The 18,930-nt window shown below is 47.2% G+C and overlaps 1 protein-coding gene across 1 annotated transcript in view; it reads right to left on the bottom strand.

Annotated features, from left to right (window-relative positions):
- The window catches only part of DNAH5 (dynein axonemal heavy chain 5), a 5,174,212-nt gene that overhangs the window by 1,458,336 nt on the left and 3,696,946 nt on the right, over positions 1 to 18,930 (bottom strand). Inside the window, exon 59 of the mRNA XM_078687662.1 lies at positions 1,843 to 2,046. Within this exon, the coding sequence (XP_078543788.1) occupies positions 1,843 to 2,046 (204 nt within the window). The remainder of the gene's footprint in view (positions 1 to 1,842; positions 2,047 to 18,930) is intronic.

Here is an 18,930-nt window from a genome sequence, read left to right as displayed (position 1 = left end):
GAGAGAATTACTAGCTTGTGTGTGGGGGGCCGAGCATTTTAGAAGTTTCCTTTGGGGAACTGAATTCGTAATTAAAACGGACCATAAGCCCCTTGTGTTTCTGATGTCCCCAGGTGGAGGCAGGTCTATGTCGGCGCGCTTGGCAAGGCTTTCGTCAAGGTTACAATCCTTTCGATTTACTATTGAGTATGTCCAGGGTAAGGCTAATATCCACGCTGATTGCATGTCCAGGTTGCCGATTGTTGAAGTAGGTGTGTTTCAGGAGGATGATTGTGAGGTAGCGTTTACTGTTCAGGATGTGAATTCGATTGGTAGTGATAAGCAAGTTTTGAGGGAAGAAATATGGATTTCTGAGATGCAGAAAGATATTGTGATGAGTGTAGTAAAGAAATGTATTGTTCAAGGTTGGCCTGAGATGTGACATCGGGGCTCCTACATATTGTGTTACTCGTCGGCATATATTGGGAATCTTTGATAGGGTCTTTATCGTTTGTAGTATCAATAACCTCTATACAAGCCACTACCGGGCTGTTTTTATACTGTTCAGTTTGCGGAAAAGACTTGTGCTGTTATTGAGACACTGCTGGGGTATTGTGCATTCTAACAACCCTTGCCTTATACACAAAATGGATTACGAAAAGACTGTCATTATTTCCTGACCTTGAAAGACACTCTTTCATATTTTAGTTGTTTTTCCTTTTATTATATCTATATCCCAGGAGAGAGGTCACAGAGAGGGGTACCGAAAACACGGTCTGGCAAACACGGTTTACGTTACTGTTGTGTCGCTGAGTGGGGCCAGTGATAGCTATGGGGCTGATGCTATTGGGGCCTACTCTCAGGGGGCACCTGGGATCTGAACTCAGGCCTAACACGTGGCCATGCATTAATGATCACCCCGACACTGGGTTATGCTTGTGGCTCTGCGCACCGCCGTCGAGTGACGAGCGTGCGTGCGGGGCCCCTCTTTATTGAACTGGGTCACGTGCAATTTACGCTGCAAGCCTGTTACGTCACAGGCGTGCATGAGCTAGAACACAACAGTTACAAGTATCATTGTGTCTTCTTGTGAATGTGCCACAACTCTCTTCCCTCTTCTGATGCCTGCTATTCACCTTTATCATTCACAGATCTCCCTCCCCACAGTTCCTACCCTTTCCTTCGCCCGCTCAATTGTCCCAACAGTCTGTGGGTATTCATAATCCAGACTTGGGGTGGTTCAGAGGTGGGCCCCCTTTGAGCATCAGCACGACCCCAAGGATTTTGAACAGAGACGCCTGACATAATTGTATCTGTTGGTCTTCACTCGATCATCAGAATGTTTAAAATGTTCATCAATTATATGTTTTGAAAAGACTATTTGTTAACTATATGTATGCAAAGCAACTTATGTTTTGATATTTCTATGCTTGTTTGTTTTATTTGTTTGCTTATTAGCTGTTGGTATGATTGAGAGTATTTGTTGAATGAATTTGTTGAGAGGTGTATGGGCTTCCGATTCCGGGCAGCAGTGGGGAGATTGCTTTGGTGCTTAAACGTTAGGGATATCGTTCCCTGTGTCCTTCGGGCTTCTTGCACTTTGGAATGTATACATGTATTTTTATATGGAGATACTTACAATAAATAATTTATATTTTTGATATATAAAAAAATATTTCCCTGGATGAAGTCATTGATGATGGCCTTTATATATCTTTAAGAACACAGTTGCCAGTCAATGAAAAAATAATATATCTCCTTTAAAAATTACAATTTCAGAGTTACTTGCACCAAAATTAAATTTACACAGAAGCGTTGTTTCGAGACAAAATAATATTTCTTTACTTGCATTGCCATGTTTACCTGGAGGTTCTGTAAGAAGTTTCCTGCAGTCATCAGCTTTAAAGATTCTTGCCAAGAAGGGGTAGTACAACCTTTCTCCTGGTCTAACTTAACTACATTTACTTTTTTCTGGAATAAAAGCAGCACGCAGTCCATAATACGCATAATAAGGTGAGGAGGTCGTCCCAGGGTTCGAACAGTGGCAATGTCAGACGACTTGATTGTCTATGAAATGAAGAGAGAGGAAGTATAAATGGGTAAGGTGTAAAACGAAATGTATTGAAATATTGATTGATTCACAAAAGTCAGCTTAAAAAATAACTTGGATCTTGTAAGTTTACTCCTACGTTAGGACTTTCAACTTTTGTGGTATTCTGAAAGTAGACCAAGACTACGAGTAAACTAGGAAAATTGTAGTTTTTCATATACCTAAAAGAGTATTTGCACATTAAGGAATATCATTGTGCCTGAGAACAAACATTACCTCTACGTCCCTCGTCCTCGACCCAGTCATCACTCATGAGGTATTCCACAGACAGGAAACAAAACAGGAAACGCTTTTAGGCTCCACCCCCCCTCCTGCCAGGTGCTATATCAGACTAAACCACCAGAAGCACATCCTGTTTTGTTTCCTGTCGGTGGATTACTTGATGGGAGACGCTGGGGTGGGTGCAGGGCACTTACCTGCTTCGCTGCGTCCTGTGGATCCTCCTCTGCTGGGCTTTGGGGGCTCCCATGGACCGTTGTGGGATTCCTGGAGTAGGGGCTGCTGGGCTTCCCTTTCTTCGCCTGGATTCCAGTGACCTGTGCTGCTTGGCTCTATGGGTCTTCCTGGTTCCTCTCGTGAGTTGAAGTCCTGCTTGGGAGCTCTGCATTGTTTGGAGGCGGTGTGCTGCTTATGCTGGCGTTTGGACGACGGATTGGAGGTGAGCTCGTGGGTGTATGCGCTGGGCCGTTTCATGGGCGCACTTCTCCCCGTGTTTCTTTGCCTTGGGAGTCTCTCGCGTCCTTGCCTTTTTCTGAGGTGGGGGCCCGGGCTTCGTTTTGTTTACTCTGCCGCTGCTCCATGTGGCTGAGTGTATCTCGCGCCCTTGCCTTGTTGTGCGGTGGGGGCCAGGGCTTCGTAAAGTTTCCCAGCTGTGTGGCGGAGTGTCTCTCGCGCCCTTGCCTGGTTGTGCGGTGGGGGCGGGGGTGTCGGCTTCAGCCTCTGACCACTCCAGGATGTTGCCTCGCGCTACGGTGTTGCGCGTTGCAGCTGCTGATGTTCGGTCGGATGCCTGGGTGGGCTCCAGGCGCTCTGGTCTTCAATGTGTTTCGGGCATGGACTTGTGCCCGCAGCCCGCACTGACTATTACGCCACGGTTTTCGCTTGGCCCCGCCTCCCCCTGGGTGGTCCTGTTTTCGGCCTCGTTTCTGATTGGTCGTTGGCGGGGCTTGCCTTTTTGGGGGTTTTTCATTGGTTCTTTGTGTTGTGACATGTCCCCTGATGTTCTTTCACCTTACGGGTGATTGGTCTCGTTGGCATGCCCTATTTATATGCCCACTGGGGGTGTGTTTTTCCCTGTGGTTCCCTGCTTCTTTGCTTTGCAGCTTTGATTCAGTGTGTGTAGAGTTACTATGGGGAAGCACCATCATAAGACGAAGCATTCCTCTCCTGTGCCTCCCTCTTCCCCTGGTTCCAGTGGGGGCTCCTCTCCTCCTCCTGGGAAGCGTGCCAGGAAGGATGATGATCGTATTAAGCGCCTGATACTGGAGACTCTTTCTGACCTTAAGGCGAGCAAGAAGGCTGCTGTTGGGCTTTCTGGTTCTTCTGCCCTTCATTCCGATATTTCCTCCTCTGCTGAGTCTGATGAGTCATCTTTGGCGGCTGTTGAGCTTCAGGGCAAGTACATTTCCAGGGATCTCTTGCCTGACGTCCTTTCCCATGTACGGGTCAACATGGGTTTTCCGGATGATTCTGCGCCCAGTTCCTCTCAGGATTCACTCTTGCCGCAGTTTAGGAAGCCTGTTGCATCTTCCTTGCCGGTGCATCCTTTTGATTCTGATGTCCTGCTGAAGGAGTGGAAGGACCCGGATCATATTTCCATGCCCAGGTTTATGTCCAAGCTTTATCCTTTGCAGGATATGGCGGACTCTTTGCCTGATTCCGTTCCTGTGGACTCTGTTGTGGCCAGTCTTGTGGGTCGTCCTGCCATGGCGGATGATAACATTCTGAAGGACGGTGTGGACAAGAAGGTGGATTCTGCCCTGAAGAAGTCTTATGCCGCTTCTCACCTGGCTATTCATTCTGGCATTTATGGGGCGTATGTTGGCCAGTCTTTGCTGTCCGATTTCAAGTCCCTGTTTTCATCGATGCAGGAGGGTGCCAGTTGTCCGGAGTTGCTGGAGTCTATGGAGCGCCAGGCGGAATTTCTGTCGGACATCGCCTTTGATTCTGTGAGGGCTTCTGCTATGTCCTGTGGTTCCTCTATTGCTGCCCGTCGTAACCTGTTGCTGCGGGATTGGAAGACGGACGCGGCCCAGCGTTCCATGGCTTTGAGGCTGCCTTTCACTGGTGCCCGTCTGTTTGGTGACTCAATGGAGGAGAAGATGCACAAGGTCTTCAAGGAGCGCAAGCATTCTTTGTCTTTTCTTGATCTTCCGCCCCGAGGGGGTTCCTCCTTCTCTGGTGCCAGGACTTTCTGCCAGCCTTCCAGGTTTCAGCAGTCCTCCTTTCGGAGTCAGCGTGGCACTGGCAGGTCTTTTCCCCGGAAGTTTCAGAAGAAGTCTCAGAGGGGTGCCGGGTCTGGTCCACCCTGGGGAACGTTCTCGCTGGTGGTCCTCCTCTGGTTGGTGGGAGACTTTGCAGGTTCCTTCCTGCTTGGCACCTGACGACCTCGGACCGATGGGTGCTGGATGTCTTGTCGCAGGGCTACCGGATCGAGTTCTTGTTCCCCCCCCTCTGGGGGGGTGGTGACCCCTTCTCCTCGGGATGCCTCCCGCCGTCTGGCCTTGTTGGACGGGGTTCAGTCTCTGGTCAGCAAGCTTGCAGTTGTCCCTGTTCCGTTGGCGGAGCGGGGGGTTGGGCGTCTACTCCATCATCTTTGTGGTGCCAAAGATCACGGGGGGCTTACGGGTGGTCATCAACCTTCGGGGTCTGAACTTGTTCGTGAAGAAGATCCCGTTCAAGATGGAGACTCTCCAGAAGGTTATTCCGCTGATCCAGTCCGGTTGGGTGTTCTCCACTCTGGACCTCCAAGATGCGTATCTGCACGTCCCGGTGGCTGTGAGGGATCAGCGTTTCTTGCGCTTCTGCCTGGAGGGTCAGCACTGGCAGTTCTGAGTCCTTCCCTTTGGTCTTCGGTCCGCCCCCAGGGTGTTCACCAAGGTGGTGGCTCCCTTGGTGGCCCATCTCCATTTTCTGGGGGTATCTGTGTTCCCATATCTAGACGACTGGATGGTTCAGGCTCCGTCCCTAGAGGTCATGTCTCGCCACCTTCTCTTGACCATGACTACACTCAGGGAACACGGGTTCTTGATCAACTTGCCGAAGTGCCACCTGGAGCCTGCCACCCGGAGGACCTTCATCGGAGCTGTGTTCAATTCTGTGTTGGGCAAAGTGTTCCTGCCGGACGCCCGGATTCGTCGCCTTCAGTCGTTGCTGAGGAAGTTGTTGTCGCAGGCCTCGGCTCCCCTCCTTTAGTGGCTGGAAGTTCAGGGCCACATGGCTGCTTCTGTCTTCACCGTGCCCTGGGCCAGGGTTCATCTGCGCCCTCTGCTGTGGCATGTGCAGCGGTGGGTGCCTTTTCCTGTCCTGGATTATGCGGTTCCTGTGCCTGTGTCTCTGGACGTTGTGTCTGCTCTACAGTGGTGGCTGGATCCTTTCTACCTTTCCGTGGGGATGTTGTTCCGTCTGCCTCCTCCTCTGGTTGTGACCCCGGATGCCAGAGCTTCCGGTTGGGGAGCGACTCTGGACCATTGGGCTGTGCAGGCTCGTTGGCTCCTGTCGGAGTCTCACAGGTCATCCAACTGGAGGGAGTTGTCTGCGGTGGAGCGGGCGCTCCGCTTTTTCCATCTTCGTCTGAGGGGTTGCCATGTCCTGGTGAGATTGGACAACACAGTGTCTGTGGCCTATCTTAATCACCAGGGCGGGACCCGCAGTTCTTCCCTGAATCTGGTGGCCTGCTCCATTTCGGACTGGGCGGAGAAGAATCTTCTGGCCCTGTCTGCTCAGCACATTCGGGGTGTGGACAACGTGGTGGCGGATTCATTGAGCCGGAGGTTCCCTTCATCTCTGTCCCTGTGTCTGGCTCCCTGGACCTTTCGGTTGCTTTGCCTACAGTTCGGGACTCCTGGTCTGGATCTGTTCGCCTCCCTGTCCAATGCCCTGGTTCCCCTGTTCTGCTCCAGGTCTCCGGAGGTGTGCGCATGGGGGGTGGATGCCTTGTCTCTCCAGTGGCCTCCTTGGCTTCTCTATGCCTTTCCTCCCTTTTCTCTGATTCCTGCCTTCTTGCTGAAGGTTCAGCGGGAGGGGGCTCAGGTGGTGGCTGTTCTTCCACACTGGCCGAGGAGGTCCTGGTTTCCTCTGTTGCTGGGCCTAGCGGTGGGCCCTCCTTGGCTTCTGCCCCGCTACCCCTCTCCTCTGAGGTCCCCGTCTCCCCTTCTGGTTCCCCTCTCCTTGGCGGTCTGGAGGTTGAACGGTTGTCTTTTGGGGTCCGTGGTCTGCCCGACCACATCATTTCAGTGATGCAGGCCTCTCGTAGACCGTCTACTTTGTCTTCCTATTGAAAGCACTGGTCTTCTTTTTCGGGGTGGTGTTCCGCGTCTGGTGTGTCTCCTACCTCTTGCCCTGTGTCTTCTGTTCTTCAGTTTTTTCTGGATGGCTTTCAGAAGTGCTTTGCTTTGTCTACTTTGAGGGGCCAATGGGCTGCTATCCGGGCCTTCCGGGACCCAGATTCCTTTCTTCCTTCGGATGGCCTGTTGGTTTCTCGTCTGTTTCGTAGTTTTTCTCTATCTTTCCCTTCTGTTCGTTCTCTGGTGCCCCCTTGGGATCTCTCCTTGGCGTTGGGTGTTTTGCAGTCTTCCCCTTTTGAGCCTTTGGAGTCTGTGGACCTCAAGTTTCTGTCCTACAAGGTGGCATTTCTGGTGGTTGTCACTTCTGCGAGATGGCTGGGGGAGCTTACGGCCTTGCGTTGTTCCCCCCCCGTTTTTGCGTTTTGTAGATGACGCTGTGGTGCTCTCTTTGGATCCTGGTTTTGTCCCCAAAGTCCGCTCCCGTTTCCACTCCTCTCAGGAGCTGGTTCTTCCTTCTTTGTATCCTTCTCCTTCTTCTCCTTCTGAGCTGTTGCTTCATTCTTTGGATCTGAGGCGTGCCTTATCCATTTATGTGGCTCGTTCTGGGGAGTTTCGCTATTCTGACTCTCTCGTTGTGACCTTTGGTTTGGCTGGTAAGGGTAAGGCTGCTTCCCGGCTCACTTTGGGTCGCTGGATTAAGGCTGTCATCTCTCTTGCCTATCTTGGTGCTGGTTTGCCTTGTCCGGCGGGGGTCCAGGCGCGTTCCACTCGGGCGTGTCTGCCTCCTGGGCTGCTTTCCATGGTGTGTCTCTTGATGAGATTTGTCGGGCTGGGATCTGGGCCTCCGAGTCCACGTTTGTGAGGGACTACAGGTTGAATTGTGCTCTGTCTGACCGGACCAATTTTGGTTGTGGGGTGTTGCAGGCTGTGGGGGTTCCCCCTCCGCTCTGATTCTGTTTGTTTATTAAAACTTTCACTTGCTGCACTCCTTTGTGTCTGGTCTGTGTTTTGCTGTGTTTGGGTTGCCAAAGGCATGTTTGGGCGTTTCTTTGGTATGCCTCATGAGTGATGACTGGGTCGAGGACGAGGGACGTAGAGGTAATACTATGATTACGTTTGGTAATCCCCATTACTCTTAGTTCTACTACTCGTCCTCGACCCAGTCATACTTCCCACCCTCCCTCCCTGTTCAGGCCTTTGTTGCTTGGTGTGTCAGGATGTGCTTCTGGTGGTTAGGTCTGATATAGCACCTGGCAGAAGGGAGGGTGGAGCCTAAAAGTGTTTCCTGTTTTGTTTCCTGTCTGTGGAATACCTCATGAGTGATGACTGGGTCGAGGACAAGTAGGACTAAGAGTAATGGGGATTACCAAACGTAATCATAGCACTTCCCCTGCCACCAAGTTATGGGACTGTGTTCCCTTCCAATTCCCATTCCCATTCCCATCTTAGAACACACTTACTCCTGACAATGACAGGAGCAAATGTGCAACAAATTCAAGGGATGGAAACGACATGCATGGCAAATGTGAATGAAGAAAGCATGAGTGTTTTTATAAGTTTGCCTTTTAGTACCATGAAGACCTTAGGTAAAATACCCAGTAATCCCAGAACCTTACATTTCTAAATGTTTAACTTCTACTATAGCCGCAAAAAAAGCCCATATTTGCAAATCCTATTTTTCAATCTAATTTTACCAATCCTGATTATGTCAATCATGATTGGGACTTTTTCATGGTAAATGCATTTATTTGTGCACCCGGAATGAATTTAGAAGTGCAAATTGCCTTGTCCTATAAAACGTCAGCCATGCAAGACCACTCCAAGCAGTATGAGAGAAAGTCACCAAGTAAGGACATATCGAACATGCAGTGGTTAATGACTCAATAGGGAACACAATGGTTTCATTCGCAAAAAAAACACAGGTAGGTCCTTTCTACAGAGTTAACATGATTTATCAAAATGCAATTTTGAAGGGGTAAAGGCTAAAGGACTGATTTAGATCTCGGCGGACGGGTTACTCCATCACGACGGTGAAGGATGTCCCGTCTGCCGAAATATATTTCCCATTCTATCCTATGGGATCTATATATGGGCAAACGGGATATCCACCACAGTTCTGACGGAGTAACCCGTCCGCAGATCTAAATCAGGCCATTAATAGCTAGTCAGTCATGTCCACACCACAGTATTTTCCAATCAAAATAGAAAAATGTTCATTAACTCTTCCACTGAAACTAATAATGAGCATTGGCAAAAGTAAGAGGTCTAGCCTTTTCAATAAGGTGCCATAGTTATTTCTTTTTTATTGCAAGCATATGCAACTAAAGACACCACTTAAACATCGTCACCTTATGCTTGCACTAACATTAACAACACTCACAGATGTTTTTGTTTTATTAGTACATTTTTTTCTTAACCAGCCTTTCAGTTACGCCATGCATTTTATTATTATCTTTGAAGGAGACAAGAATAAACAAGAATTAATCACAGGCAGTCTACAATTTTACATTGTCACTTAAACACTCTATAAGAGAAACTTTAAAAAGGAGCTGATGCAAAATTAAAAGCAGCTATTGCAAGTAAATGTAAAAAATGCATACTATGAACCAGCTTTGTCGCTAAAAAGAAATTAACTACTTGTATGCAGATGTGAACATTGTGTCCAGGTTTTGTGCACTACTCATACTGACGTAAGTCAATGGGTAAAGAGGGCTGACCCACTGTCCCATGCTGTATGATATGGTGGGAAGAAGAACAATGTGAATAGCAATTTAAAAGACAAATTTATGAAGGTTGTTAATCATGTTTTGCCGCCAGAAAACAAAACGATTTTGCCAGGCCATTTCTATGTGGTCTCTGAAAGCCATGGGCAACTATGCAATACTTGTAGCAGGTAGCAGCATTGACCCTGGAGCCACAGAAAGCAAATACTACTGGAAACTCTGAACTTTCATGTTTCTCCCGTTTTTAGGCTTTGACTTTCTGGGGCTAGTGAGATCAAACAATCAAATTTTAACAGTGGGAAGTTGGTGTGGGGTCGACTGTCGATTTCAGTTAGCACTTGCATCGCTCACATAAATATAATGTCCGATAAGTGTTATTCTTCTTTAAAAAAAAAGAAAGTATTCACATGACGTAAAATATGCTTATCAAACTTAAGAAAGTTTGTTTCATCATTAACTGTTTTGAATAATTGTAGCAGATGCTCTATATCTGAATCTGCTCTTTCAGGTGTCCTGTGTAGGTCAAAGAAACAAAACCATGGTAGGCTTAGTTCTTGGTTAGTTCTATTACTAAAGTGTAGTTTCTGGTTGATAGGGCACAGGTTGCTGATTGTTTTTTTTCATTCATTCATTGAAGCTGTTACAGCCATAAAAGTACATAAAAGAAGAAAAAATACAATTATAACAACATCTTAATAAAAAAATTAGGAAAACAGTCCATTTCCAAATACAGAAATGCATATTACACAGCAAATATATTCGTACTTTTAGGGAATTAGGCCAATAGATATTCATCACTATGGGAAATGTATAAATATGTTAAAAATATAATTTAGCATCTAGATGTTAAAACCAAATAAAAAGTTTCATATAAAAACTAACTAAAGCCCATCATCAACTGACAGCCATTTGATATATTTCAATCCTTTAAATCGGCAAGTGCCTACAGAGTTGCCCTTCTATCTCATATGGACCTAGAACAAGGGTAGATAACTACAAATGTTATAGATTCACATGGCAACTATCAAGGAGATACCTTCACTAACTCCACATTGTAAATACAAATTTTGAGATCACAACAGCAAAAACCGGGTCAGTATCTGTTTTTTAAATCCAAGGATTTCTATGTAATTTCTAATGCCCACGTTTCTGCAAAGTTGGATCACCCACTTAGATCTGGGGGTCTTATATGCCTGGCAGAAGAGAACCACATTGGTCACGGTTTCATCCTCCATTAAACACCCAGGACAAAGGCGGCCTGTGCTACCTGCCCACCTATTGGTGCGAGCGTTAAGTGGAAGAGTCCCATATCTAAATTGTAGGTACAGTTTTTTAACTAATACAGGTTGCATAATGTCTATCACTTGTTCAAACTTATATTGGCACTTGGAATCAAGGAATCCACAGGTTAAGCTAGAAGTATCAGCCGTCTGTACGATGTGTGACAGATTATAGACCTTCAAAGCGCATACTAGGGACTTTTTGGAAGTCTCCGCACATGATGCTTCCGGTGCAATCCATAGATCTTCCCTGCCCATTGCTCTAAATGTGTCCTTAATAAAAACCAGCCAAGAAATTCTACCCGCGCCAATGTAGACAGTACTGCTTTTAGTTCGTCCCTATAATGGACCAATTCTGGGGTTCTCCACAGACGTCGCCAATACATCAATGGACGCACCGATATTAGATCTGCTATGGGGTGAATACCCAGGTCCATTCTAAGTGGTACCTGGTGCGTGTTTTTGGGCAGGCTTAAGATCTTTCCCATAAAACTGTTTTCGGTTACTGTAAGGACATTCACTGCGCAATGCCCCCACAGTTCTGCCCCATATAGAGCGGATCCCCTCGCTTGTATTTTAAAAATTTCTGCTGGGGGACTGATGGCCTTAGAAGCCGAAGTTTTATGAAGTTTTAAATTCTCTCTAATGGCCTGAGTCAATTTTAAATTAGCCTTATTAATTTAGAGAGCCCCACCCCATTTTATCATTTAAGGTGCGTCCTAAATAATCAAAGATAGAGGCCCTATCTAAAGGTCTACCATCCATTGTAGGGTGTGGGCAGTTGGTGGAATTTGCGTTAAAAATCATATATTTTGTCTTTGTAATATTAACAACCAGATTCCTCCTCTTGCAAAACTGGGTAAATTCCTCTAGGACACGCTGTATCCCCATTGGTGATTTCGAGAGGAGCAGAGTGTCGTCCGCAAACATCAGTGCAAGAAATTTGCGGTTCGCCAGTTTTGAGGGGTCAATATCTTTAACAGCAGGAAGGTCTTCAATTAGCCTATTGAGAAAGAGGAAGCAAAGAGTTGGTGCGAGCACACAGCCCTGTCTCACCCCCTTTTCAATGGGAAAAGGAGTTTAGTTTACCATTCTTTCCAAACCTCACCCTTGCAAAGGTTCCCTCGTGGAGGCGCCTAAACTGATGGCATAAGTACGGTGGGGCTCCCATATCTAACAAGATGCCCCATAGCTGTTCGCGGTCCACCATATCGAAGGCAGATTTTAAATCCACGAACGTGAGGTACAAAATTCCACCCTCCAAGACTGTATTCTTCCAGTATATCAGTTGTAACCTGAACAACTGGTCTATGGTCGATATTTTGCTTCTAAAGCCAGCTTGGAGGGGGGTTAAAATATCATGGCCCTCCATCCATTAAAGTAGTCTAGATAGTAGCACTCTAGCATATATTTTTGGGGACACATCAATTAGACTTATCGGCCTGTAATTTACAGGGTCAATTGGAGACCCCTTTTTATGGATTGGGATGATCTCTGCCCCAGCCCACGTAGGGGGGGGGCATTGAGGATTGCATTAAAGAGCAGTTGAAGGTAGGGAGCCTACACTGCAGGTTTGCTTCTATACAAGTCCCGGGGGATTCTATCTAACCCAGGGGCCTTGTTTGGTAATACCATCGCGATTGCAGCGATCACCTTGCCCAAGGTACAGGTAGGAAAGTCCAAAAAAAGGCTAGAGTTCGGGTATTACATATAATCCCATTCATACATTGCTCTTCTTTTGGGCTTGAGTATAGATCCTTACAATGAAGACGCCAGGCTTCCTCACTGATGTTGGGCTCAATGGTAGTCTTACCCTCAACTCGTCCAGTATGGACTAAGTTCCAAAAGCCTCTAATATCTTTGTGATCCAAAGCATTTTTTATTGCCTGCCATCTTTCCATTTCCCATTCTGTTTTCGCATGTAAAATCACTTTTTTAAAAGAAGACCTACTTTCCCTAATACTTGCACTATCACCCTTTTTTAAGGGATGCCTTAAGCGCACTTTTCGCGTCTCTGCATGCCGTATTATACCAGAGACTTTTTCCCCTAAGTCGATTGCTCTTAATTGGTTTATTACTATAAAAAAAGGTGCCAGGGTAGCAACCAGATCCTGGTGGACTATTCCTATCTCTCCATTGTCGGCCTCGCAAACTCCAGTACCAGTGAGAAGGTTTGCCTTTTCCAACATAGGGATGACACATGAGTACATTTCTATTATTGTATCCTGGGACTGGGATATTACACCCCAGTGGATACGCCGGCCTCCATCAACCACTATTAGATTATCATGTTGATTGTGATCCAAAACTTGCCCCGGTTCTAGCACTTGTTCTTCCAATGTCAGGACCTGAGGGTTGTGATCACTTTCTGGCCGGGAAAAGACACAGAACTTTATTGCTTTGTGCCAAATTTCAGTATTTATTAAGATATAATCTAATATAGATTCCTGGGTAGGTTTATTGTAAGTAAAATGGCCTGGGTTATCATCGGCAAACCGGCCATCGCAAGCCCTCAATGAATATGTAAGCGTTAAGGAGGTCAATTGGAGGACCAGAGGTGTCCATCCCCGTATTGGGTAAGCATTAGCCACAGGGATAGATAATATCGCATCCTTCTCAGACGTGATAGGTAATGGCAACCCGTTAAGGGGCTCAAAGTGGCAGTTAAAATCGCCACCTATGATAAAAGATGCTTTCCCCGAAAGTGTGTCCAATAGGGCTGACAAGTGATCCAGAGTTGGTGATGTGTACCCATATTTTACTGGCCTAGAATAGACATTAATACCGGCCTGATTGGGTGTATCAGTATTAGAAAGGAGAATGCATAAGATATCCGGCATATGAGTATCTAAACGCTTTACAGTGTACCCTAAATGTGTGCCCACCCATATGCATAGACCCCCTGAAGGTCTGCCTCTTAAGCCGTTCACTTCTGGCTCACTATATGATGCAAAACCTACTCTGTGTAAAGTTTTTAGGGCCCAGGTTTCCTGAAAGAGACATATCTCATGATCATCCACAAAGTTACCCGAGTCCGGCTGCTCTAATTTGCTCAATAACCCCGCTATGTTCCATAACATAACCTTGGTACCTTTGGGATTTACTTCCGTCTCGCCCTCAGGATTCAATTCAACTTCTTGCCTATATAGGTTTCCTGTCATTCCTAAATAATTACAAATAATCAAGGGGGTTTGAATAGTCAGAGCTCTTGAGGCACAGCCGGGAGCAGGGAACAGATCGCTTTTTAATATTGCACAGAATTGTTAAAATTACCTGTTTTTAATCGCCACATTGAACCACTTTCCCTGATCAGCCGAGTAAACGCTGACATAGGCAGGGATTTACCGCTGCACCGACGGGATTGGCCGGTCGCCTGAGACATGCCCACTACCGTAGCCACGCCCCCTTTGTGATTTAACGCGCGCTGATCACGAGCGCAGCGTTTGTATAGTCAGAGCTCTTGAGGCACAGCCGGGAGCAGGGAACAGATCGCTTTCTTAATATTGCACAGAATTGTTAAAATTACCTGTTTTTAATCGCCGCATTGAACCACTTTCCCTGATCAGCCGAGTAAACGCTGACGTAGGCAGGGATTACAGCTGCACCGACGGGATTGGCCGGTCGCCTGAGACACGCCCACTACCGTAGCCATGCCCCCTTTGTGATTTAACGCGCGCTGATCACGAGCGCAGCGTTTGTATAGTCAGAGCTCTTGAGGCACAGCCGGGAGCAGGGATCAGATCGCTTTTTAATATTGCACAGAATTGTTAAAATTACCTGTTTTTAATCGCCGCATTGAACCACTTTCCCTGATCAGCCGAGTAAACGCTGACGTAGGCAGGGATTTACAGCTGCACCAACGGGATTGGCTGGTCGCCTGAGACACGCCCACTACCGTAGCCACGCCCCCTTTGTGATTTAACACGCGCTAATCACGAGCGCAGCGTTTGTTTAGTCAGAGCTCTTGAGGCACAGCCGGGAGCAGGGAACAGATCGCTTTCTAATATTGCACAGAATTGTTAAAATTACCTGTTTTTAATCGCCGCATTGAACCACTTTCCCTGATCAGCCGAGTAAACGCTGACGTAGGCAGGGATTTACAGCTGCACCGACGGGATTGGCCGGTCGCCTGAGACACGCCCACTACCGTAGCCACGCCCCCTTTGTGATTTAACGCGCGCTGATCACGAGCGCAGCATTTGTATAGTCAGAGCTCTTGAGGCACAGCCGGGAGCAGGGAACAGATCGCTTTCTAATATTGCACAGAATTGTTAAAATTACCTGTTTTTAATCGCCGCATTGAACCACTTTCCCTGATCAGCCGAGTAAACGCTGACGTAGGCAGGGATTTACAGCTGCACCGATGGGATTGGCCGGTCGCCTGAGACACGCCCACTACCGTAGCCACGCCCCCTTGTCCCCTCCCTCTGCTTCTACAAAGCATGTGTCCCTACCGGAAGCGCAGCGGACGAGCGCAGCGGGCGCGATGTTTGCGCGCCAAAGGCGCGCTTAAGGCAAGCTCGTCTGCGCTCATCCGCGCCGAGGCCGGGCATAGGGCACCCCCCCTATCCGTCCAACATCCTCCCTCGATGCGCTCAGTTACAGTAGGGAAACACTTATACTACTAAACCCAAGGGCAGATAAAACCGAGTGCCCGCGATTAGCCCCCTTTATAACACATAAGGACGAGAACGTATGCCCCAACTGTCAAGGACGGCTACCACACATCAACCCCCTCCTCCCCAAATCTATACTGAAACCTATTCCTACCTCTGACAAGACCAAGACCTATTCCATACCAGCCCAAGCGGGATCAAAACCCAGCACTAAGGGAAATCTTATTAACGGACTTTTAAATGTCCGATCCCTTCCGAAACATACTACCGAAATACAGCTTTTGATTGAGGCCAATAATTTAGATATCCTCTTTCTAACTGAGACATGGATGGCTGCAGGATTAGAATCAGAGCTAGGCCCAGCATGTCCTGCAGGATATAAGATCATTCATAAACCCAGACATACAGGACGAGGAGGAGGCCTGGAGATCATCTTTAAGGAGGAGCTAAACATCATCACGTTGGACGTTGACACCGTTTCTTGTGTCGAAATCCTCGGGATCTCCATAAAACACGACTCTGAACACTGCCTTACGGTCCTAATATGCTATAGGACTCCGGGGCACTTCAATGCCTCACAACAGCAGGAACTGATCACTGTCATAAATAATATTTCAATCTCTCACAGCAGGCTGCTGATTCTGGGCGATTTTAATTTATGGGACAATGACCAACTACGCACTGCCTTGCACAATATCACTCAATCCTGCCACAATCTAGGGCTGAAACAGTGGATAAATACTCCCACTCATATACTAGGAAATACACTAGACTTAATATTCGCGGCAGAAGACCTATTGACCTTAGACACTATTCTTTCAGTAGGCTGGTCAGATCATCACCTCATTAGATTCAATATTCACATTCCGACCCACACAGGATCCACAAGATCACAGACCAAAACCTTCTTAGGTCGTGACTGGAGGAACCTGATGAAGAGGAAAGAGGAAGGAAAATCCGACCTCCGCCAGGTTGGGACTTCGTTCAAACCTGAGAACGACGTCGCTACAAACTATCTCCTATTTTGTGACGAGATAACCAAGAAACTCGACGCCATAATTCCGATGAAAATAATCAAGAAAAGGGGAAAACCCTCCGCGCCCTGGTACTCGGACAAATTGAGAGTACTGAAAAACACTTGCAAAAAGGCGGAGAAGCTCTGGAGGAAAAATTACTTAGATCAGGAGAAAGTGCGATGGAGGCTCACTATTGCACAATATAAGAAGGAAATAATTAAAGCCAAGACAAGCCACTTCGCAGATCTAATCCTCAAAAGTTCCAATAAGTCTCGCAACACTTTCAGGCTCCTCAGAGAGCTATCTCATCCTGCTTGTGCTGATAGCCAAATCAAGCCCTCACAAGAGCTCTGTGACGGCCTAGCAGTGTTCTTTCAGGAAAAAATTAGTAAAATTGTAGAGGGTATGAATAGTAAGTCTATCCCCACAATGCAAGATAACAGCTACCAAGCGAATAGAGATGAGAAGGTGGAATATGTTAGAAACTCCTCTCCAAACGCTACTCTGGAAAACTTTTTGGTCCCTTCAGCACAGGAATTTCTAAGAACAGCTCTCAATACGTCATCTGGCTCTCCTCTAGACCCTCTTCCCCATAGAATAGCCAAGAAATTCGAGGAAGACATTCTCCCAGCCCTGCACCAGCTTTGTAATCAGTCTCTCTGCACTGGCTTCGTGCCAAAAAACTGGAAGCTGGAGGTTGTCCCCCCGCTATTAAAAAAACCAAATCTGGACCCAAACTGCCAAAAGAACTACCGACCTATATCTCTTTTACCATATCCAATAAAGATCATAGAGAGATGGGTCAGTAGATCCCTAGCCCTCTTCCTAGAAACCAACAACATTCTGGAAGCGGAGCAGTTTGGATTCAGACCAGTTCATGGAACGGAGTCAGCTTTGCTGACAGTCATGGATGACCTGCGAATGAGGGCGGACAGGGGAGAATCAGCAATTCTGATTCTGCTTGACCTGTCCGCCGCATTCCATACGGTGAACCACGGCATCCTGATAGAAAGACTAAAGAACATCGGAGTCAGAGGTGTCGCGCTCGACTGGTTCCGCTCCTATTTGACGGACAGATGGCAGGCAGTAGCTATTCCTCCATACCAATCTGAGTTTGTCAAAGTCCCGTATGGGGTCCCACAGGGGTCTGCTATCAGCCCCATACTTTTTAACATTTACATGCAACCCCTGATGTGGATCATCAAAAGCCATGGCATCAGCGTGACAAATTACGCAGATGACACTCAGCTGATGATCTCTCTTGATGGAGCCCATGCAAACTCACTGGAGACTTTCCACACCTGCATGCTGGAAATGTCACGCTGGCTTAACCAGAACTCACTACAATTTAATAGTGAGAAAACTGAAATATTACACTGCACAGTAGGAAAAATCCCCAAAAGTCTACCGTTAGACTTCTGGCCCCAGCTATTAGGGGACTCGCCCACCCCAGTGAACTCAGTAAAGAATCTTGGAGTCACCATTAACAATAAACTGAGCCTAGAAACTAACGTCAACAAACAGGTTGGCAGCTGTTTTGCCCTACTGCGAGGACTCCGAAGGCTGCTACCCCTCCTGTCCCCACAGACTAGAGCTGACATAGTTAGGAGCACCATCCTCAGCCGTCTGGATTACTGCAATGCCCTTTTGCTGGAATCCCCTGCCTACCTCATTTCCAGACTCCAAAGTATCCAGGCGGCAGCAGCTAAACTGGCACTCTCTCGTGAGCGAAGATCTTCTACCACTCTTGCCCTGGCCGACCTACACTGGCTGCCTATACATCAGAGGATCTGCTTCAAATCCCTTTGTATTGTCTTCAGGGCAGTTCACGGGCTAGGCCCCCGACCACTCCAGAACAAATTCAATTGGTATGAGCCCACCCGGTCTCTCCGTTCCTCATCTCTAAACTACATTAGCATTCCCAGGATCAAGAAAGCCACCTGTGGGGGAAGAGCCTTCAGTATAGCCGCGGCCCACCTATGGAACAACCTCCCTGCTGATATTAGAAAAACAAATGAGTTGATGACCTTTCGTAAAAAGGTGAAAACATGGCTTTTCCCTAAATAATAATCTCCCATAAAAAACTCTCGAAAATCCACCAAAGAAATAAATAAATTCCTAATCTGATTAGCACCTTGTTCACCGTCCTCTTCTGTGTCCATAGGGTTTAGCTATATGTACTCAGCGCCAGGATGCCCGTAGGGTTACAGAGCGCTTTACAAATGCTATAAATAAATAAATAAATAAATAAATGTATACCCTCCTCAGCAGTTGTTACACTATTAGGTTTAAACCCAGCCACCAAATTGCCCACATCCTCGCATGCACCAGGGGTACTTTCCCTCTCACTTTCTTCACACCCGTTATCACTCCTTCTTTCTGGCAGTTGACCCAAGTGCCCAGCCCCGAGCCCAAAGTAGAATCACCCAAATAGTTAGGGCGAATAGGGTGAAGTATGCAGTTTGGCACCAGTCAATCAACCATATCCAGGACACTGTATCTATTTCTTACGGGGATTTTAAAGGCAGTACCAAAACCAACCAACCCGGAGCTATTGGTGAAATTTCCAGGTAAAGGTCGCCCCTCCCAAATCCTTTCCTGGTACCCAAACAGCTCCCCTCTTGATGTAGTGGGATACAAATAGCTGAGATCCAGTGCCTGTATGGAACTTTTCGAGTTTTGATGTGGTCCCTCGCAGATG

The sequence above is a fragment of the Lissotriton helveticus genome, chromosome 4_1, assembly GCF_964261635.1.
Source record: "Lissotriton helveticus chromosome 4_1, aLisHel1.1, whole genome shotgun sequence".
In the NCBI taxonomy this organism is placed as follows: domain Eukaryota; kingdom Metazoa; phylum Chordata; class Amphibia; order Caudata; family Salamandridae; genus Lissotriton; species Lissotriton helveticus.
This window is presented reverse-complemented; position numbering and strand designations above follow the sequence as displayed.